General features: G+C 36.9%; 3 protein-coding genes across 4 annotated transcripts; all 3 read left to right on the top strand.

Moving 5' to 3' along the window:
• Positions 1-673: 673 nt before the first annotated feature.
• Positions 674-6,136, top strand: lman2 (lectin, mannose-binding 2). 2 transcript variants are annotated; one of them, XM_057349889.1, is made up of 8 exons: positions 674-906; positions 1,375-1,493; positions 1,578-1,695; positions 2,047-2,126; positions 2,880-3,041; positions 4,637-4,751; positions 4,836-4,955; positions 5,076-6,136. In XM_057349889.1, the coding sequence occupies exons 1-8, from the start codon at positions 717-719 to the stop codon at positions 5,234-5,236; spliced, it is 1,065 nt and encodes a 354-aa protein (XP_057205872.1). In that variant the 5' UTR covers positions 674-716; the 3' UTR covers positions 5,237-6,136. The 2 variants fall into 2 exon arrangements, with proteins under 2 accessions (XP_057205872.1, XP_057205871.1); XM_057349888.1 differs by lacking the exon at positions 2,047-2,126 and adding an exon at positions 1,925-2,007 and having other exon boundaries at positions 675-906.
• Positions 6,137-6,683: 547 nt separating this feature from the next.
• Positions 6,684-14,798, top strand: tmed9 (transmembrane p24 trafficking protein 9). Its single transcript, XM_057350148.1, has 5 exons — positions 6,684-6,869; positions 7,151-7,251; positions 7,337-7,462; positions 7,574-7,720; positions 13,253-14,798. The coding sequence occupies exons 1-5, from the start codon at positions 6,689-6,691 to the stop codon at positions 13,400-13,402; spliced, it is 705 nt and encodes a 234-aa protein (XP_057206131.1). The 5' UTR covers positions 6,684-6,688; the 3' UTR covers positions 13,403-14,798.
• Positions 14,799-15,122: 324 nt separating this feature from the next.
• On the top strand, positions 15,123-20,001 carry b4galt7 (xylosylprotein beta 1,4-galactosyltransferase, polypeptide 7 (galactosyltransferase I)). The gene is made up of 6 exons (XM_057349526.1): positions 15,123-15,715; positions 16,209-16,538; positions 16,720-16,945; positions 17,498-17,581; positions 17,713-17,817; positions 18,190-20,001. Exons 1-6 carry the CDS (start codon positions 15,663-15,665, stop codon positions 18,343-18,345), a joined length of 954 nt encoding a protein of 317 aa, XP_057205509.1. The 5' UTR covers positions 15,123-15,662; the 3' UTR covers positions 18,346-20,001.
• Positions 20,002-20,953: the final 952 nt, after the last annotated feature.

Below are 20,953 nucleotides of genomic sequence, written 5' to 3'. Positions count from 1 at the left end.
TAGCTCTACAGAGCTCATTTCATAAATACGTCATCTCCATCGGCAAAGAAGCGAAAACGTGACGACATCTTAGTTCTGTGCCAGCCACAAGAGAGGGTGAGGGGTGAGGGGTGGAGTGAGCCTTGGTTGCAATTTGCAACCTCACCACTAGAAGCCGCTAAATTTCATTCCCTTGACCTTTAACATATATTTATTAAATTATTTACATGACATATATATCAATTCAAGGCAAACATATGTTAACTTGAATGTATTTACACACATACTTCGTAAATATAACTTGAATGAAATTTAGGTGCTAACAAAACCAAAATTTACAATATGCAGCCAATATTAACAAAAATTGCATACAATATTTCCTAGTCAAAATATTACACATTCTGCTTTGTGAATTACTAAGTGAGTGTAATGTTGAGAAGTGTTTCTTCTCTTATCTTAAGAGCAGAGGACTGGAGGTCTGTGACTCAAAACCTGGTGAGTACCCTACCAAGACTATATTTCGTACGCATCAAACACACGTTTCGAACTATTTATTCCCAAAATCTACCTAGCCTACTTCGGATCCCGCCAAAACTAGTCAAAGTGCAGCCGCTTCAAAACGCACATATGACGTTAAAAGACAAGCTGTCTACATAGGCCACCCACTAGTTTTTAAAACACAGCCCGTTACTTCTCGCAGGAAGTGAAGACACGAGGAGGAAGGAAGGCGTTAACAAATGGCACGAAAAAGAAGCCCGTCAGCTTTATGGCTTCACTCTCACCCGAGTGTGACTCGTAAAATGCCCGTGTGTCACAGAATATTCTTACTTTTATGTTTACTTCAATTCTCTTCTGTATATTCAGACATAACCGACGGAAATGCGGAGCACTTAAAGCGCGAGCACTCGCTCATTAAACCGTATCAGGGTGAGTAAGCTACGTGCTCGTATTGTGGTTTACGCGGTCCGGTTGTGGATTGTTATCATCACCACACTATCAATGCTGCATTTAAGTTTTCATAATAGGATGCCAGTTATGTTGTCTGTAATGTCACGGGTTGTGTATTTTTATGATGAATATATACTAAAGTAAGTACGCCATTGTCCAGCGACACTAAGTAGAGTGTCAGTGAACTGTAGTAGTTACGTTACAGTAACGCAACTGAAGACAAACAAACGGGAAGCTCCTTTATTTGAACAAGTGAATGTATTAATAACGTCTGCAGGTTGTAAAGAAAGCTTAGTTTGATGACTAACTAGTTTTTGTCTGGTTCTACATGATCTCTAGTTGCATTGATTTTATCATCACTTGTAGTATGTGGTTGCCTCTGTAACTTATTTGCATTCCACGTTCAAACATTTATGTCATGCAAAATGTATATGATCATGCATACAGGTGTTGGAACAAGTCCCTCAAGTCAATGGGACTTTTGGGGGAGTACATTAGTTACCAGTCAGTATGTGCGCTTGACCCCGGATGAGCGGAGCAAACAAGGATCCATCTGGAATACAGTGGTAAGTAAAACAGCCTAGCAGATATTTCGACACGAAACTGTAAGACAAACTTTGCCATGAAATGTGTATTCGCTCTTTGTGCAGCCGTGCTATTTGAAGGATTGGGAGATGCATGTGCAGTTTAAAGTTCATGGGTCGGGAAAGAAGAATCTTCACGGAGATGGTTTTGCTATATGGTATACCAAAGAGAGACTACATTCTGGTAAGGCCACCATACAATAAATGGGAAATGAATTAATACAGTAGGTCCATAAAGTGCCATTGTGTGTGTTAACCCCATAGAAACATTTATATTCCTGTGCTTGTTATATATATATAAATGTTATAACGCAGTCTACATGTGTGTACTCCATGTGCAGGTCTGTGTTTCATCTGCAAGTGATGTGGTCTGCATTTTTGTCTTTAGTTGATTGTATCATACTTTCATTTAGGGTCAGTCTTTGGAAATCAAGACCATTTTGTAGGCCTGGCTATTTTTGTGGATACCTTCCGTAATGATCTCCAAGGGATGGATGTAAGTTTGCCGTACTCACGGGTCCTTCTTTCTCTGCAGGCTCTGTGTTTGGCAGTAGTGCCAAATTCCACGGGTTGGCCATTTTTATAGACACATACCCTAACGATGAGGCTCCGGATGTGAGTTGTTAAAGAGATGTGCAGTGTTTTTGTTGACATGCCTTCAGTTGAAAGAAAGCTTTGCTTTTTCATTGAGTTTAAAAAAAACGTTTGAGCCTTTATTGTGTTTGCTGTGTTCCTGTTTTTTCTATTCATTTACAAATTCCCTATTGCAACAAACCCCTTAGATTAACAAACATTTAGTGATATTACGCTTTACAAATGTAACTATAGACTTCTTAAAATTTAAGCTGTTTGTTGTAACTTGGGCATATGTATTTATAGCCAGACTAAGGAAAACAATCCTTATAGACAAGAATATTTCTTTATTTTTATTATACCTTAACTATCTTCTTTCACTTCGGGATCTTTGAACAAATCTTTCAAACACCGCATATAAGCAATGCTTTCTTTATCAAGTATCATCTGCATCATATTGTCGTCTTTGTCATTTTATTTACTCTCTTCGTTCATCATGTGTTGCTTCAAATGTAAGCATTTCATAAAAAATTGTCATATCATATATGTTTATATTTACAATGCTTCTTGATATAGCTTTACAAATTTGCTTTTATGAATTTTAAGTTATTCTGTGTACTTGACATACAGTATGAATGTAGCGTAAGATTTTCGTTATGCTTTATGTGAGCTGGCTTAGGAAATAACTAAATAATTATCTAATATTCCATTCGACAATGTCCATTTACATACCTAGTTAACAGTATGAGTAAACATGCGTCTAATGTATAATATCCATGTAGTTTGATCCTCCAGCGCTCTTTCCCCTATATTTCTGCAATGGTGAATAATGGCTCGCTGCCATATGACCATGGGAAAGATGGACGATCCTCTGAATTGGGAGGTTGCTCAGCTGAAGTCAGAAATAAAGACCATGACACCTATCTTGCTATTCGTTACTCCAAAGGCAGACTCACGGTAAGAGGCTTAATAAATGTAAATCAAGCATTGTGTTCTTGTTTAAGTGATTATCTATTGATAACCAATCATGTGAGCTTGATTTACCCAAGAAATGACGTAGTTAGTTGACTCTGTTAGCTTAAATACTTCTGCATTTTGGATGCAGTCGGCCTGTGGAACTCCTTGAGAGTGCTAAAGCTGACTTCTGCTGGCAAAACTACAAACAATTTTTCTTAAGTAAATTTTCTTCGATTGATTGCATTCCTAACTCTTTGTTTTCATTTATCATATCTGGGCCTGTATTCATGAAAAATCTTAGCGCAAAGAGTTGCTCCTAGTGACAAAATTCTAAGAAAATTCTTAGAAATGTGGGCGTTTCCCCTTAAAATTACAGAAAAGATCCTAGTAAAGAAAAAAGTAATTAATAAATATCTTATCCCTTAAAAGAGCTCTTAAGGTCCAAAATTTTAAGAGTTGCGAGGAGGACTTTTAAGAGACTTAAGAGTTTCTTTAGCAACAGAGAAAATGGACAAAACATGAAAAGTGAGAAGAAATGTGTTGCAATGCATGACAATTTCCATATTACTGATCTGATTTTCTGATTTTTTATTGTTATTGTTTTTTGTGTGTGTGTGTTCAACTTTTGTTCATCTTGGTTTTGGTTTTCTTATATAGCTGCTTTGATGCAATGCAAATAAAATAAAATGACATTGAATTGAATGACAGTGAGTTAATAAGACACAACACATTAGATCGTGCAGGGTTCATGTTTGTGACTGATCCTATTAGAGACACGCTAACATCTCCAGCGCAGAAATGTCATAGCGCCAGAAATAGAAGACATCACTACATTTACATATTTAGCAACTGGAGAAATGCAGCTCTGCAGCAGAGATGATTTGGTTCTGTCACAACCTTCTATAGTGATCACACAAACAATTACAGCACTTACAGAAACTTATTGTGTCACTGTTCATTTTCTATCAAATACGTTGATATTAACAGCATGGTAAAAAATATATATATATATAGTGCGTGCGTGTTTGTGTGTGTGCGTGAGTGCGGTAAAACAGGAAAAACTACATGTGCAATTTCAAACTAATGACCCTATACTTAAAAGTGCTCTTTTTTTCTTTCTTGGCCAACCAACCAATCCAGTCTTTAAAAGACTGTGTCGTACATAGCAATGAGGTCAGCCCCGCCTCCTGACTAAGATAAAAGTTTTTGTCTTTTCCTTGCTCAAAGTTGCTCTCAGATTGGTCCAGGATCGCTTTTAAGCTACGACTCCTACGTAAAAGTTTTTAAGCTAAATTAAGAGCTTTCTGAGAGGATTCTAAGAAGCTTTAATAATACGGGCCCTGGTCTACGGGTCTTTTACTGTACATACCCCTACTCAAGGTACCCTCTCTTTAAGGTAATGTATTTAGCTTTGTGTCACTTTAAGAAACGCCCTTTTAGCATTTAACAAGCAATAGTCATTTACCGCATCCTTGCACAACTTGCACAATCCTTTCATACAAAAGAAAGAAAAGGTTACGCTTCATGAAATGATCGCCCTTTAATAGATAAAGTAATTTATATGGAAGTAACTCTGCGATATTCTATTTTGACAGATTATGGTAGATGTGGAGGACAGGAACGATTGGAAAGAGTGTATTGATTTCGGGGGTGTCCGCCTCCCTATTGGTTACTATTTTGGGGCCTCTGCAGCTACAGGAGATCTTTCTGGTAAGCATTGCTTTGAAATGTTTCCTAAATGTCTGCAATAATCTTCTGCATGTAGCCCATCTTCACAGCGTTTCTACTTTGCAGACAACCATGACATCATCTCTATGAAGATGTATCAGCTGATGGTAGAACATACTGCTGAGGAAGACAACCAGGACTGGACAAAAATTGAGCCTAGTGTCAGTCTCCTCAAGTCTCCTAAAGGTAACACAGCTGACCTGCACTTAGTTTATTTAGATTTTTAATTTAATTGTGTCATGTTTACTGAAGACGTGTTTCTTCTTTTTCTTTGTTCTCTTCTATGTGCTGTCTTGCGCAAACCAGACAATGTTGACGATCCAACGGGTAATTTCAGAAGTACACCCCTCACCGGCTGGAAGGTCTTCCTACTTCTGTTATGTGCTCTGCTTGGTATTGTGGTTTGTGCGGTTGTGGGTGCGGTGGTCTTTCAGAAACGTCAGGAGAGAAACAAGAGATTCTACTAAACGGCTCGAACGTGAAAGAACTTTGGAAATTGTTGGTAGAAAACATTGATGTGAATTTTTAACAGCTGTATAAATGTTTATATTATTGAAGTTTGTTTGCATCTGAAGAGCAGGATAGGTAGCTTTAAAGACATTTTTCTTCTGTATGTTGGTATGGTAAGATTGATGCCTGTGTGCTGAAGTATAGTCAATTACACATTTTCAATGCAGTCTTGAATAGTTCATGTTTATTTTTGTGAATGACCTATATAAACTTAATTTAGTTACATTCATACTCTGAAACTTTCTTGGTTTTATGTTTTTTAGCATTGTTTTGAAAACACCTGCTTTGCTTTGGTTTGCCTTGCCTTGGTTTGCTTTGGTTGTGCTATGGAGATCTCTTTTACGAACCTGTATGATTTGATTTTTAAGAGGGTTTTAATGGACTGCACAGGAAAACAATTGTAAATGTCCTCTTAGATTAATCAAATCTATTGAAATGCTATTTTCAGAGGTAACTGATCTGGTCTCAACACTTCAATATGTTTACGTCCCAGTGTTATGCAACATGCACTAAATCTGATTTTCACACCTGTCCAAGATTTATTCACATAAGGACCTCTGAAAGGACACATTTCAAAATGAGTTGTGCTTTTGATTGTATGGAATAATAAATGAAAACGAGAATCATTGTATTTCTGCAGAATAACAAAACTTTAGCTTTTGGAAGTTTCTGCCTACATCATTTTGCGTTAATTTAATACACTTTGCAAATGTTATTTTGCTTCCATAAGAAATGATTGCGATGCACTGATTTTCTTTTAACTTTTTCCAGTAAGAAATGTATTTTTGTTAGAGAACAAGCAGGCAATTGACTGTAAAAGGGTGGCTTTGGTGAGAAAATAAATAAGTTGTACCAGTGTTATCTTTTCTGTTTTTATGTGTGATTGTTTTAAACTACTATAGAATACATTGTGTCTTTAATTATATTTTTACTAAGAGCCAAAGAAAAGACTGAGCTTTTCTGTTTTTGTTTGGGCTGTTATATGCTTATTCTTAAAACATATCAAACCACTGCCATAATAGGTAAGGTAGTAGGGAAGTCACAATAAAGTTAAAAAATGTTTTTTCGTAAAACGTGTCATTGCATATGTTATATATTGTACCTAATAGGAAATGTACATTGCACTTTGACGAACTCAAACGCTTCCAGCTACAATAATGTTAATTCCATACAAAGTACAATAGTCTACGATTTTATATAATAATAAATGTAACATCAAAATGACGGACACAAATCAATAATGTATGAAAATGGTCAAAACATTAATTTTTTGACATTAATAATCGTCCACTAATCAACGTGGTTAACCGGTAAAACTACAATAACCATGAACCATCTCGCTACTGGTGAGAGCGCTTGTGATTGGACGACGGTAGACGATGGATAACGTGGCATTGGTGTGTATGCGCATGCGCAGTGCACTTCTCACCGGCAGTGTCAAGATGGTGGCAATCAGAATGCAGTTTACACTTTATTTGGTGTTGTTTTTAAATGTTTACAACAGCTTTGTGTCTACGTTGTATTTTCATATCGGCGAGACTGAAAAGAAATGCTTCATTGAAGAAATACCGGACGAAACTATGATAATAGGTAAGTAGGAGAATCAGGTTTGACAGCCAAGTTTGCAGTTCCCGTTAAAGCTTAACGTTAGCCCAGTGCTAACTAGCAAGCTTGTCAGGTAAAGTTAATATGATTGTATCCAGCTGGACTTTATCTCTTCTTAGTTAACTACATCAACCAGTAAGAAATACGTCGTAGATTTCTTTGAATAAACTCTTTGTGATATTTTAAGACTTTTTAGATGATTAAAAAGTTTACCAGACAACTGCTAGCTATGTGGGATCCACAAGTCTGTGTCATGTATTACCCAGGAAACTACCGAACCCAGCTGTATGACAAGCAGAAAGAAGAGTATTTGCCTGCAACTCAAGGACTTGGAATGTTTGTGGAAGTGAAGGATCCCGATGAGAAGGTCAGCTTGAGGTTGTATTTGTAATATTTCTAGTCCAGCATGTTTTTATTAATCGTCCTCATTTGCTTTCTTTTCTGGGTTTCAGGTGATCCTGTCCCGTCAGTATGGATCAGAAGGCAGGTTCACCTTCACCTCCCACACACCTGGAGAGCATCAGATCTGCTTGCACTCGAATTCCTCCAAATTCGCTCTGTTTGCCGGTGGAATGCTTGTAAGTTCTTATTTTAAGTGCATAGTCTCATATAGTGTCTTGAAACTACATTGTCTGTTTTTTACTACAATAGGGGAGCATTTAAGCTTTTAAATCTTGTTTTCTATATAGCGTGTTCACCTGGATATCCAAGTTGGTGAGCATACAAACAACTATGCAGAAATTGCAGCCAAAGACAAGCTCACAGAGTTGCAGCTACGTGTGCGACAGCTGATGGAGCAGGTGGATCAGATCCAGAAAGAGCAGAACTATCAGAGGGTGAGTGTTTTATAGATATGAGAGTGGAGAACTGGATTTTTTTTTTGAGTGGACCAACTTTGATGAATGAATTTATGGTTTGTTAACAATTCTAGTATGTCTGCAATCCTCCCTTTATGTGGACTGAAAACCATAGTAAAACATTATCCTTGTCTTTTTTCTGTGGGCTGTGCCAAAACTTCATTACATTTGTCATTTAAAATTCATTTAACTGTCATCATTTATTCACTCTCTTGTTATTTAAAACCTTGATGACTTTTTTCTGCAGAACACAAAAGAAGATATTTTGAAAAATGTTTGTTACCGAACAACACTGGTCTCCATTCACTTCTATTGTATGGACAAAAAATCAATGCAAGTGAATGGGTGCCGGTTAACAACATTCTTCAAAATATGTTATTTTGTGTTCTGCAGAAGAAAGTCAGTCATACAGGTTCGAAATGACAAGAGGGACTAAAGGATGACAGAATTCACTTTAAAGGGGTATTTTACTACCAAATCAAAATTCCCCATGTGTTACTCACCCTCAAGGTATCCTAACTGAATATGTTTTTTTTCTGGAAGAATAATCCAGTCAGAGTAGGGCTGTGCACGATTAACCAAAATATATATCACGTGATTTATGCACAGCTTGTGAGTGAAGTACGGTGCACCCGAAAGCCAGAGGGCGCTCTCGTGCAGAACTCCAAATACGCACTGCAGAAGAAGACCATAACACATGTAGTTCTAGGAAATGCCTAAGGACATGTTTTTTATCACTGTTCCTCAAGCCTCCTCAGGTATTTTTATGATAATAAAGTATATTTATAATGATCATGTTTGACGGGTGTTGCTTTTTTAAATGCACGTTATAAGCGACTCAAACTCACACTGCTTTTAGATCCAGCAGCATTTCCTACTGATCCCAGAGACGTGCTTCACGGACAAGCTACGCATAAAAAAAAGCCTTGCATAATCGAGCCAGCTCGATTTCAGCATGATTTATTGGTAATTGCGATTAATCGTGCACAGCCCAAAGTCAGAGTTATAATACCACGTGTCATTTTGCTTCCAAGCGGTAGAATGGGAGTGAACGGTGTTGATTTTTTTGAAGCTCCAAGAAGTGCATCCATCGATCAAAGAACTGCTCAACACGGCTCCGTGGTCTTAACAAAGGTCGAATGGATGCGTTTGTTTAAGAGAAATATCCATTTTGACAGTGCTATTAATGTTGATGTCTATTAGTGAAACCCGCCACAGCTCAAGTACAAAAGCTTGTGTCATTTTACAAACGTCCTCTGCTTATACTTTCACATATATGATGATTAATCATTTTAACTGAGGTTTACTGCCCACAGCTGCCTCGAGTTCAACATGGCTGCATATCAAATCTGTAACATGCTCATCCTCCCCGTTATAGTGTTGTGTGAAATCTCCCCGCAACGGAGCTATTTTTAAATTGCAGGCTTATTAAAATAATGGGCGGGAAACTAAAGAGATCCGATCAGTTATCCAGATGTGGAAGCCACTTGTTGACAAGTGTAAACGCGCTGTGTCCTGATTGTCTGAAGATCCGATCTGCTTGTTCGGATCACCGAGATCGCATGTTAATGCCAAGTGTAAACGCACCCATACACACTGATGTCTATGGAAGCGGCAATAACAATCTCCTCAAATGTAATTTGACGGATGTGTTTTATTCAGATCAGACACAGCATCTGCAATGTAAGCAATTGTTAAGATCACTCAATTCTTCTACCAGTTCACCAGGCACTTGCGTTTGTGTTTTTAAGAGAAGTGGATGAATTCACGTGATGTAAATCCGACAGATCTCAGACCGCGGCAGAAACAAACATGGCGGCGCCCGTTTATAGCTCAACTAACGCGATCATTATAAAAGTGTTTAAACAACAAAACACATTCACATGCACATTATTTGACAATCAGAATGTCAGATAATTCATGACATAGTTAACAGTTTGTGAATTTTTTGAGTAAAAAATAAAAATGATGTAAAATCAATGAATCAGTAATACAGCTGCTGTGGCTCTGCGGTGTGTCACATGATAAGCAGTGCCGTGTCACCATGGAAATGTTAAAGTGATAGGCAACCTTCTTAACGGTCGCCTTGGAAAAGCTAGTCAAACACTGTAGCTAGTCAAACACTGAAACTAGTCATGTAGCTTGTCAAACACTGCAACGAGTGTCAGGTGTAGACAAGCTTCAGCAGAGGTGGGTAGTAACGCACTTCGTTACATTTACTTGAGTAACATTTTGGAAAATATGTACTTTTTAAGTAAAATTAAAAGTGTGTACTTTTACTCTTACTTGAGTACATTTCTAATAGAAAATCTGTACTTTACTTCGTTACATAACTTACATTGCGTGACGTTCCTTCGTTCCTTCATTTTAAAATATGCTTTTTAAAACGCGTTGTTTATTTCAAGGTTGTCGTCTCTTTTTACGGGCATTCCCGAGTGATCGATTCTTTCGAGTCGATTCCTTTGAAAGCATTAATTGAACAATGGGCAAAACCATTTGAATAGGCTAATGAATCAGTTCAAATGATTTGTTCAGTTCGCAGCACGATCTGAATCATCTGAAGCAGGATTACTCACTCCTCGTAGCGCGAAATTTAAGAACACGCAGAACACAAAGAGCGTTGGATGAAGTGGATATTAATCTATATCTATACAATCAAAACTGCAAATGTGACATATTGTTTGCCAGCAATGATAAATGCCCGCCATATGCGCACACCCGCGACATGTTCGCCAGACACAGCAACATGCGCGTTACCTGTCAGACACAGAGACGTGGGCTTGCAGAAATATACATTTGAAGAACAGAAGGAAGAAAACTAAGGCGTTATTATAATGACAAATGTCGCGAGCGCATTATTACAAGGCGAGAGCGCATTCTTGTCATACGAGCGCGCGAATCTCTCCGCTCGCACGCCGATTTCCTTTGCTCGTGCACAAAACTGGACGCGCGCTTTCAATTATACGCTGCTCTCTTATGAATTTTCTCTCCTTTCGCTCAGTGAGCGTGTGCGCACTCAAAATGCGTGCCGTGCGTCCACGAATCCTTTGGTACTCTTGCTCTCGAGAGGTCCTCCTGAGTGTTCCAGGCATTATAGGCTGTCAAAAGTAGTCAACCAATCAGGGATAGGCTTCCACGGCGGGCCAATGAAAACGCGACCTCTTACATGGCATCTTATTGGTTGAAAGTGACTCGACGTTTTCAACGAAGCAAGTTGGATCCACCACGTTCTCATGTAACAATATTAATATATTTGATGCAACATTATTAGTCAAATGTGTATTAGAAATGAACGGGGCATTAGGATGCTTTGTAGGCTACATATAAACATCAGTTTAACTACCATGTTATTCAGACAAAACAGGCCAACACCCTCAAGTTCATGTGGTCCTCATGCATGTCCTACACTAAACATAATATTGTCAAAATAGTACTAAATTGATTACCGAACAATTTAGATTGGTGTCTTAAGTTAGCTTTATTCTAAAATAATATTTACTACAAGTAACGGTACATATCAAAACAATAATAGCACTGGAGCATTTGGAAATATCATATAATATTCTATACCTATTTGGTTATGCATTTAATGCGTTTGCAGACAGACACTGTAAGTGTTCTGCATTCAGTGTTCCAGAAGTTCAGGGCATAAAACTGAACTACTATGCAATATACCAAACGCTCCCTTACCGTTCATTTATAATATACATTTGATTAATAATGTTGCATCAAATATATTAAAATTGTTACCTGAGAACGTGGTGGATCCAGAGGCGTATTAAGACCTCATGGTGCCCCCCATCCACCCACCTACCCACACGCAAGAATCCACTCATTAAAAGATTTATATATTAAAAGATTTTATAAGAATGAAACTCAGCAATTAACAATATACTATTTTACAAGAATTACACATTAACATGACACTTTTGTAGAAAAGAACACGAAAAACAACTCTTCATCAAGCATTTTTAACAATTAGGCCTACTGTAGTTAAGAGGTCGCATTTTCATTGGCCCGCCGTGGAAGCCTATCCCTGATTGGTTGACTACTTTTGACAGCCTATAATGCCTGGAACACGCAGGAGGACCTCTCGAGAGCAAGAGTACCGAAGGATTCGTGGACGCACGGAACGCATTTTGAGTGCGCACACGCTCACTGAGCGAGAGGAGAGAAAATTCATAAGAGAGCAGCGTATAGTTGAAAGCGCGCGTCCAGTTTTGTGCACGAGCAAAGGAAATCGGCGTGCGAGCGGAGAGATTCGCGCGCTCGTATGACAAGAATGCGCTCTCGCCTTGTAATAATGCGCTCGCGACATTTGTCATTATAATAACGCCATAGAAAACGTGTTGATGGGCGTGTGGTTCACTGTTTACTGTTTGTTTACAAGTAAGAGCGTTTCACAACACACACGTGACACAACACGAGAAAACATGAGCTTTGATCAAAAATGTGTATTTCATTTAAGAGAGCACTGCAGATGTTCTAGATCATCTTAGGAAATGCTCTGAGTTTAGTTCATGCTTTAGTTTGACATGGTCTATTATTCTAAATAAGTTGTGTAAACTACATTGACATCAGGACTAGATGAAATTTACAGAAATGCTTGTCTCTTCTGTGTATGTTTATTCTTTAGTCTTTGTTCTGTATGTATATTGCAAAGATATCTGCTTATGATAATTAAAAATATTGATTAAAATGTAATATTAAAATATTGGCGTTAATATTAATTTTATGTAGTAGGCCTAGATAATCAGATACAAAGTAACTAGCTACTTGAGTAGTTTTTTCATTGCATACTTTTTTACTTTTACTCAAGTAATTTTTAAAATAGTGACTTTTACTTTTACTTGAGTAACAATTTCTCTAGTTACTTGTACTTTTACTTGAGTAAAGATTTTGGCTACTCTACCCACCTCTGAGCTTCAGGAATATGGTTTCACAGCCAAAAGGCAGAAAAAGTGAAAATCACTCTGGAGACAAATACAAACAAAATGTTTGGTCTTTAGTGGTGCTTTTTTGTTCTTTTTTTCTATTAATTATTAAGAGTTTCAGAAAACATTGTTTGGTCTTATAAGATAAATTACAAAATGCACTGAAAAGTTATAGATGGTTGATTATTTGTCTAGGTAAGAATAACTTTTTCATAGATTAAAAATACGCAAACTGGCAATACTACGTAAAGTGGTTCAAAACATCTCCCTTTAAAACGCTATTGGTTTCGACTATTTAGATAGTGTCGGTTAAAGGAATATGACTTGGCCTGAAAAAAAATCAGTCAGAAGATTTTTTTTCACTTTAATCCATGAAAACATATTCAGTTAGGATACTTTAAGGGTAAGTAAAACATGGGGATATTCAGATTTGGTAGTGAAATATCCCTTTAATGGCTTCCATTTCTAGTGTCTTGTGATTCACTTGAACTGTGATCATGTAGATGTGCTGGAACTACTAGTTTTCTTTGCATAAATTGGTGTATTTCCTGAGCGTTATTGGGTTTTGTACTTTCAGTATCGTGAGGAGCGCTTCAGACAGACCAGTGAGAGCACCAATCAGAGGGTTCTGTGGTGGTCCATCGTCCAGACACTCATCCTGGTGGCCATCGGATTTTGGCAAATGAGACATCTCAAGAGCTTCTTTGAGGCCAAGAAATTAGTATAGAACTTGTGTTTTGGCTTTTGTTTTAATTGATACAGTACAGACTACATTTTTTGTGAGGTCAAGACTGCTGAAAACCCGACATTCTCTCAGTCCAGGTCCCGCCCTAAATTCTTCTGTTAAATCCTGCATTGAGAGTTTTTTTCACATTGTTTGCTTCAGTGCCACACCCCACTGTAATGTGAATCTAGTTTTTGTTCAGATATACATTACAGTTTGTTCTAGCCTGTGAAAACCACTGACAATTTCAAGTAATTAACTGTATTTAAAACACCTTGTATTATAGTGGTTCCTTTTTATTGTCTGGCCCCTTAATTTGTTACAATAATATTTAACATTTAAATAAGAAAATGGAAATACCTATCAACTGTTTCAAGGACTGCGAGTGTAATGTTTTTCTACATGACCTTGGATTATTTACCTAAACATTTACAATACAAAGAAAAAAACAAAAACTAGTTTATTCTGGTGGCAGGTGTAAATGTCTTGTGTTATGCAGTAATTAGTATGGTATTTAAAGTATGTTTTTTGAGTGAATGTTTCTTTTTTCTTTTACATGCTGGATACAGTTTTCTCCCAATATTTTTAAGCTTTTTGTGATCAAGGACACCTAGATCATATTAGTATTTTGCCTTGTTGCATATTGATAGCTACAGTCTTATTTACTTTGATGAACTGGTTTTAAAAACATGTACATTTGTGTCAAATGCATAATACATCTAAATAAACAGCAAATTGTGGCTATTAAAATGTAAAAGGTTGAAATATGCATAAGCCATTGAGTTTTGTGTTTTTTCATAAATGATACCAATTCCCTGTTCCGTTGTGGGAAAATTTTGATAAAATGAATTTGCCATATTGCACATATTTTCTCAGTTTGATCTTTTCCTGTATTCAAATCCTCATATAAACGTAGAGACCCTAAAATTGATAATCTTTCTATTTATTTTTCTTTAAAGATTAAAGAAACATACTGCCCAGAATACACTGTAAAATGTTATAATATGATTTGTTTGCTTTTTAAATTCTACATACTGTAGCTGGTGTCATCTCTTAAATTTGGTTTAAGTGTTGTATATTCTTTAAAAACGTAGGACTGTGTGTTTTTTAGGTTTTGATCACTGAATTGCATTGGTCTCATGTTGTACAGGTTCAAAGTGTTTTGCCATTGTCGTTTATATGCAGTCACAGGGAAATGGGTTTCAGTAGGGGTCGTGTTATGTAGGGACAATGGATGGATTTTTGTTTTTGGTGAGAAATCTACCCCATGCTTGCACTCATAAAGTTTCCTTTTCCCACCACCATAGACTTGTGAAGATCAGAATTGTCTCCACAAGAAAATGCTGATGTTGATGTAAACAAAATAAACATACAAACACCACTAAATATGCCTTGATAATCAGGTCTCAAGTAATTATTTGTCTGTAGAATATAATGAAAGGACCAGACACCTTACAAACAAAAAATGTTTTTATGGTACAACTATGGGTACAAAGTGGGTAGACTTAAAACATTTTCCTGAAAATCTTGGAAATCCTCACTTGTTATTGTATATACATTTCTTTAACACTCATTGTTGTTTGCTTTGTATATGCAACTGTTTAATTTTGCAATATATGTGGGGTTTTTTTTATTAAACTTTTAAACGTTTTCACCTTCGTTCAGATCAGAAAATTCTAGGAACTCTCTGTCGTTCACTGTTTCCCGGGAAATATTTCCAGAGCGGACTAAACGACACCAGCCAGCGTGTGCTTTTTTCCTCTTTTGTCACACTTCTCCGTTTTAAAAAGTTTAAAAATGTTTTTCAGCACTGACACGGCGTTTAAAATAAGCGGAAACCAAACAGCATGTTTACGGTTTATAACACGTGTAATTCCGACACTTGTTTTGTTCTTTAGTCGTTAGACGAGACAGCTCGTGCTGTGCGCTTATTTATCGCACCGTTATGAGTGACGTGTAACTACAACCATTAGACACAAAACGATAGAAATAAACAATGATTTGGGCGAATTGTTACGTTTTATGAGATTATTTGTTTAGTGTTGCATCGGCCTTGAAAGACATCACCCCGACGACTGAAATCATGTTATTTAAAGTCGTTGGTTATTCATGATGAAGAGAAACAAAAAGACTATTGAAATGCGAAATGGTACACGGGATTTTAACGCGTAGATGACGCCGTCCTACACAACACTGGTGGTGTCGGTGAATTATATGTGAAGATATTACAATCTGCCTCGGTGTGACACTGAAAGGCACAAAGATGATGTACTCTTCACGCAGAAAACCAGTGCTGTATTTTAAAGAGGATCGAAGGTAAGCATGCGCTTTAATGTATGTCTTATTGTAGTACAAATCTATTCCGGTATCTTATCTAATCGTTTAACGTTAGACAGGATAGTGTGTGGGTTTGTATAACCCTCTTTTGTGAATAATAAAGTAAAATGTGTAATCTTAGTTTACTAGCGGATGTTTAATTTGTTTCATAATTTCAAGAAGTGAAAGTCCAAGGGTACAGCATCATGGAGATGTTTAGTGAGTATAAATAAAGCATAGTGTTTCATTTAGGAGTGTGTTGAGTTTAAATGAGACCAAGCTTGCTGTTACAATGCTTGATATTGTGAGCTAACTAAAAGTTTGAAATACAAAACACTCATTCTAACTATTTTATTAATGTATAATTGAACGTGTCTGAAACTGCATCCAAATAACCATAAACACTGACTTGCAAAGAGTGTTGCCTGTATGTTCAATAAAGCTTGACTTGATTTATTCCATTTAGTTTTGATACATGCATTTATGCTTTCAGTTTTCTATCGAGGAAATGCACGATCTGGAAACTCTTTGGGCTCTGCATACTGTTTGTTTTGGTGTCTCTTCTATGGGTGCAGCTGACTTGTTCGGGAGACATGAATCAGGTTTCTGGGTACAGCCACGTACCTCACCAGCCCTGTCCTGTAGAGAGACAAGCCTCGTCTGTTGATGACCCCTCCTGGGGCCCGCACAAAATGGCCCTCATCGTTCCATTCCGAGAACGCTTCGAAGAGATACTTATATTTGTCCCATACATGCACGCTTTCCTCAATAAAAAGAAAATACGGCACAGGATATTTATTATAAACCAAGTGGATCACTTTCGGTGAGTGTTTTTTTAAATGTCAAAATTTCTTGTGTGTTTTAATGAGCGGTCACATCTTTACAGCGGAAATAGTGTATAATATATAATAATGAGTTTGTGGTGTTCAGTGTAATCTTTTTTCTTCATAATGAGTTTAATCTCTTAAAGCATCTCAGAAAGTGGTTTTACTCATGTCTTTCAGATTTAATCGAGCTTCACTTATTAATGTTGGCCACATGGAGAGTGGCAATGACACGGACTACATTGCAATGCATGATGTGGATTTGTTGCCTCAAAATGAGGATCTAGATTATGGATTTCCAGAGGAGGGACCTTTTCATGTGGCCTCACCTGAGCTTCATCCTTTATATCATTATAAGACTTATGTGGGTGGGATCTTGCTGCTCACCAAGAAACATTATCAGATGGTAAGATACTACTATTCTTATTTTTTCAATGTTATTTGTATTTGCTTTTCACAGTGTGAACTGTTAACAACACCCAACTGTTAAGTTCACCCAAAAATGAAAATTCTGTCATGAATTACTCGCCCTCAAGTTGTTCCAAACTGTAAAAATATCTATGTATTATTTGGTTGAACACAGAGAAAGATGTTTGGAAGAATGTTTGCAACTGACAGTTCCGGGGCACCATTGAATACCATAGTAGAAAATTATTGTATAGTTCTGTTAAACACAAAATATATTGAGGAATATAGGAAAGCAAACAGATCTGGAGCACCCCACCATTTTAATTTATCATTCTATGGTAGTCAATGATACCCCAGAAATGTCAGTTGCTGACATTCTTCCAAATATCTTTCTTTGTGTTCATAACAAAGAAATGTACAGGTTTGAAACAACTTGAGGGTGAGTAATTCATGACAGAATTTTCCTTTCCATGTGATCCCTTTAACATTGAAAATAATTTTCAGTGTAAATTTGTCTGCAATTCAATGTGCATTTAATTTCTTCCTTAAGTGCAATGGAATGTCAAATCGCTTCTGGGGATGGGGAAGAGAAGACGACGAATTCTTCAGAAGACTAAAAACAGCTGACCTTCAGGTAAAAAAGAGCAGAAAGATGAACATATTTGCTTCTGAGCAAGAATATACATTTGACATTTAAGAGTTCTGTAATGTGTATATCTGGTTTTAATTTGAATAAATTATTCATAATTTGTTAAATCTGTTCAGCTTTTTAGGCCAAAGGGTATTACTACAGGAACTAAAACATTCCAGCACATCCATGATCCGGCCTGGAGGAAGAGAGATCAGAAAAGAATCGCTGCACAAAAGCAGGTAGAAACACTTATATCATACACAAAGCTACTTTAGGCTGTACCTTATTTTTACAGATTTTTCTATATTTGTATATTATATTTTTATATTAGATTTACTAATTTTATATATTTTTATTGCCCTTAAAACATTTTAATCTAAAGGCTTTAGATCAAATAAACAAAATATATTTGTAATATATTTAAATATTCTACATCTATTCTAATATTTTTATTATTAGTTATGAATGCAATTATAGCCTCTGTTCGCTTATTTATAGCCTCAAATGACCAGCAGTCAGGTTACCAACGTCTTGTTTTAATAACTTTGTTTTGCATAGCAGCATTGGATTTTGAAATCAATTTGAATTTTTCCTTTATTCTTGACTGCCAGGAGCAGTTCAAGATAGACCCAGAAGGGGGCCTATCTAACCTCCGCTACAAGGTGGAGTCCAGACAGGAACTGACTATCAGTGGAGCTCCCTGTACTGTCATCAGCACCTCTCTCCAGTGTGATCTCAACCAGACTCCATGGTGCCAGTTCAGCTGATATGATTAAGCAGAACCTGTACAGCTACAGCTACAATGGTGCCAAGTATCTGTCTATGGTGACAGCAAACCATTTACTGACAGTGCCAGTCCCACTTGACAAATCTTCTTGATCATCTAACCAAAAGGACTTGAATTGTTGACTCTTTGGGGAAATGAGCTTTTATTTTTATAGAACAGTGTTATTTACTTCATCCGTAATGATGTGCTGGCAGCACAACTCATCTCATTTTTGAACTGAACTTTTGACCCATGTCAGGTTCTGCACTTAATTTGCATCTGCAACATTGCAAATATGAGCATCCAAATGTCATATTTTCAATGTTGAGTTTTATAATATTTTAGTTGTAATGTTTGGCCTGTTTTGAACTTTTTCCTCATAGTGCAATTGTAAGTGTTTGCTCAGTCTTAACAGCAGAAATCTTTTTTTTTGCTTGAATTAAGAATCTTCAGCATTATTCCTAGGATATGTGTCTTCAAAAATACAATATTATATGACAAATGGGTTTAAGGGTACTTTGTATTTGCACATTGTTCAGTATTTATATATAAAAAGAATTTACTCAGTTTTTACTTGTTGTAATTCAGAATGCATGGAATGCGGTTACATCTTACATTGACAGGACTGTAAGGACCTTTTTAACTGGAAGCATGAAGCTGTGTCCAAAAACTAAATCTTTTAGTGAAACGGTAATAAAATTCTGACACCAATGCCTGAACAAACTGTACATCATTACTCTGTCCGAACTATAATCTGGAGATGTAAACTATGTAAGGAATAATTGACGACGGGCCATTGAACGGACCGGAGTCAATATTACGCTTATACCAAGGTTACCACACCACAGGGCATTGTTAAAATGTTTAATTTCAATATTTGTCATGTTGTCGTCTTTAAAATGCCGTTGATGGTAGGACTACTTTCTCATTTACGTTACAGCGAACGGAAGCTTGAGCCGTGTGTGTGCGTGCGTGTGTGAGAGTATGAGAGTGCGTGTGTGTGTGTTCGTGTTTTTATATCCCGGTGGGGACCTAAACCTGAATGCACACCAACACATGGGGACTCGTGTCACCGTGGGGACCAAAATAATTGAGGTCCTCATGGGCAAAAAAGCTTATAAATTGTACAGAACAATATTTTTTAAAAATCTAAAAATGCAAAAAGTTTTCTATGCTCTTTAGGTTTAGGGGTAGGGTTAGGGATAGAATATACAGTTTGACCGGTTTGAGTTGTAGACCAGCGGTGTGAGGACAAGAAGAGTAAAGTGAGGACATTTTGGCCGGTCCTCACTTCCAGAGACCCCTTTAAGGCTGTTTGAGGGTGAAGACTTGGTTTTAGGGTTTAGGTTATAATTAGGGTTTAGGTTATAATTAGGTTTAGGGTAAGGGTTAGGGTCAGGCATGTAGTTCTGATGGTTCGGGTTAGGGTAACGGGCTAGAGATTGCATTGCGTCAATGTATGTCCCCATAAAGATAGCTGCGCAAACGTGTGTGTGTGTGCGCGCGTGTGAGTGAGTGAGAGGGTGTGAGAGAAAGAGAGAGAGAAAGCGAAAGCCAGTGATAATAAATTACTTTTTCAAATAGGGTCAGAAATGTTTGGATTGTTTTTTCCTTTAATAAATAAAACCATCATTTAAAAACTGCATTTTGTATTTACTCTGGGTTTTCTTTGAGTAATATTAAAATTTGTTTGATGATCTGAATCATTTAAGTATGACAAATATGCAACAAATCCGGAAGGGGGCAAACACTTTTCCACAGCACTGTATTAATGCATTTAGTTTTTCTATTTAGTTATTTTTATTTGATTTCCGTATATGTATTGTTTTTGAAACGAAACTGCACACGTTTCCATTGACAGTAAAGTTTGACATTATAAACGTCAGATCAAGAGCAGGGTGCTGTGTGAGGTGATGGCCTGTAGGCCACACTAAAACCTTTCTGTTGTTTAAACTTGGCGAAGTGATATGGAACTGTAATGCGGTCAGCAGACCTGGAACACCTTCATAGGTGTTCATTTAACGGAAAGTTAATGCATACCCAATTACCCATAGAACGTTTGTCAACCAATCAGAGTGAAGCATTCAACAGCCCCGTGATATTAAGAATGTTATGTGCCTATAGCAACAATATGCTACAAAGCAATGGCATCAAGAAAAAATGAAGATGCACTGTTTAGAGTGCTAGTAAAATCAAAGTTCATGATGTGAGGTTGGCCTTCAGGTCAGAGGAAATTCAGATGTTTCATGACTATACTCATCAATTTCATCAAGTGAGTTTTAGACTATTAGATGAAGCCAACACGTGGGATTTCATCTAAACTAAATCTACTTAGTAAATGTTTTGTTCAGATCTATGATGATGTGGCAACATTTGTCATACCAAAAACAATTTATTCACTTCATTTGATAAATCTTTTGATAAAATATACGACTTTCATTTTTTTCAAACAGAGAAGAGTTTTAGTGTGAAAATCAATCAGAGTGATACAATATGACGTGCAAATCGGGCACTGTAAAAATTGAAATGACCGATAATCCAAATGCAATATGTGAAGATATTAATGCAATGCGTTTTCCTTATCCAATCTGAATCGGTTTGTTTTAATA

This window comes from Triplophysa rosa, linkage group LG13 (assembly GCF_024868665.1).
Source record: "Triplophysa rosa linkage group LG13, Trosa_1v2, whole genome shotgun sequence".
Taxonomy (NCBI): Eukaryota; Metazoa; Chordata; class Actinopteri; order Cypriniformes; family Nemacheilidae; genus Triplophysa; species Triplophysa rosa.
This window is presented reverse-complemented; position numbering and strand designations above follow the sequence as displayed.

What these genes read in the sequence shown, in the direction of transcription:
- lman2 (XM_057349888.1), top strand. Translation starts at nt 717, where the DNA reads ATGGCACGAAAAAGAAGCCCGTCAGCTTTATGGCTTCACTCTCACCCG. An exon ending in CAAAGAGAGACTACATTCTG is followed by an intron (nt 1,696 to 1,924) that starts GTAAGGCCACCA and finishes ACTTTCATTTAG; the next exon opens with GGTCAGTCTTTGGAAATCAA. An exon ending in TCTCCTCAAGTCTCCTAAAG is followed by an intron (nt 4,956 to 5,075) that starts GTAACACAGCTG and finishes TGCGCAAACCAG; the next exon opens with ACAATGTTGACGATCCAACG.
- tmed9 (XM_057350148.1), top strand. Translation starts at nt 6,689, where the DNA reads ATGCGCAGTGCACTTCTCACCGGCAGTGTCAAGATGGTGGCAATCAGA. An exon ending in TGTTTGCCGGTGGAATGCTT is followed by an intron (nt 7,463 to 7,573) that starts GTAAGTTCTTAT and finishes TTTTCTATATAG; the next exon opens with CGTGTTCACCTGGATATCCA. An exon ending in AAGAGCAGAACTATCAGAGG is followed by an intron (nt 7,721 to 13,252) that starts GTGAGTGTTTTA and finishes TTGTACTTTCAG; the next exon opens with TATCGTGAGGAGCGCTTCAG.
- b4galt7 (XM_057349526.1), top strand. Translation starts at nt 15,663, where the DNA reads ATGATGTACTCTTCACGCAGAAAACCAGTGCTGTATTTTAAAGAGGAT. An exon ending in TATTTTAAAGAGGATCGAAG is followed by an intron (nt 15,716 to 16,208) that starts GTAAGCATGCGC and finishes TTATGCTTTCAG; the next exon opens with TTTTCTATCGAGGAAATGCA. An exon ending in CCAAGAAACATTATCAGATG is followed by an intron (nt 16,946 to 17,497) that starts GTAAGATACTAC and finishes TTCTTCCTTAAG; the next exon opens with TGCAATGGAATGTCAAATCG.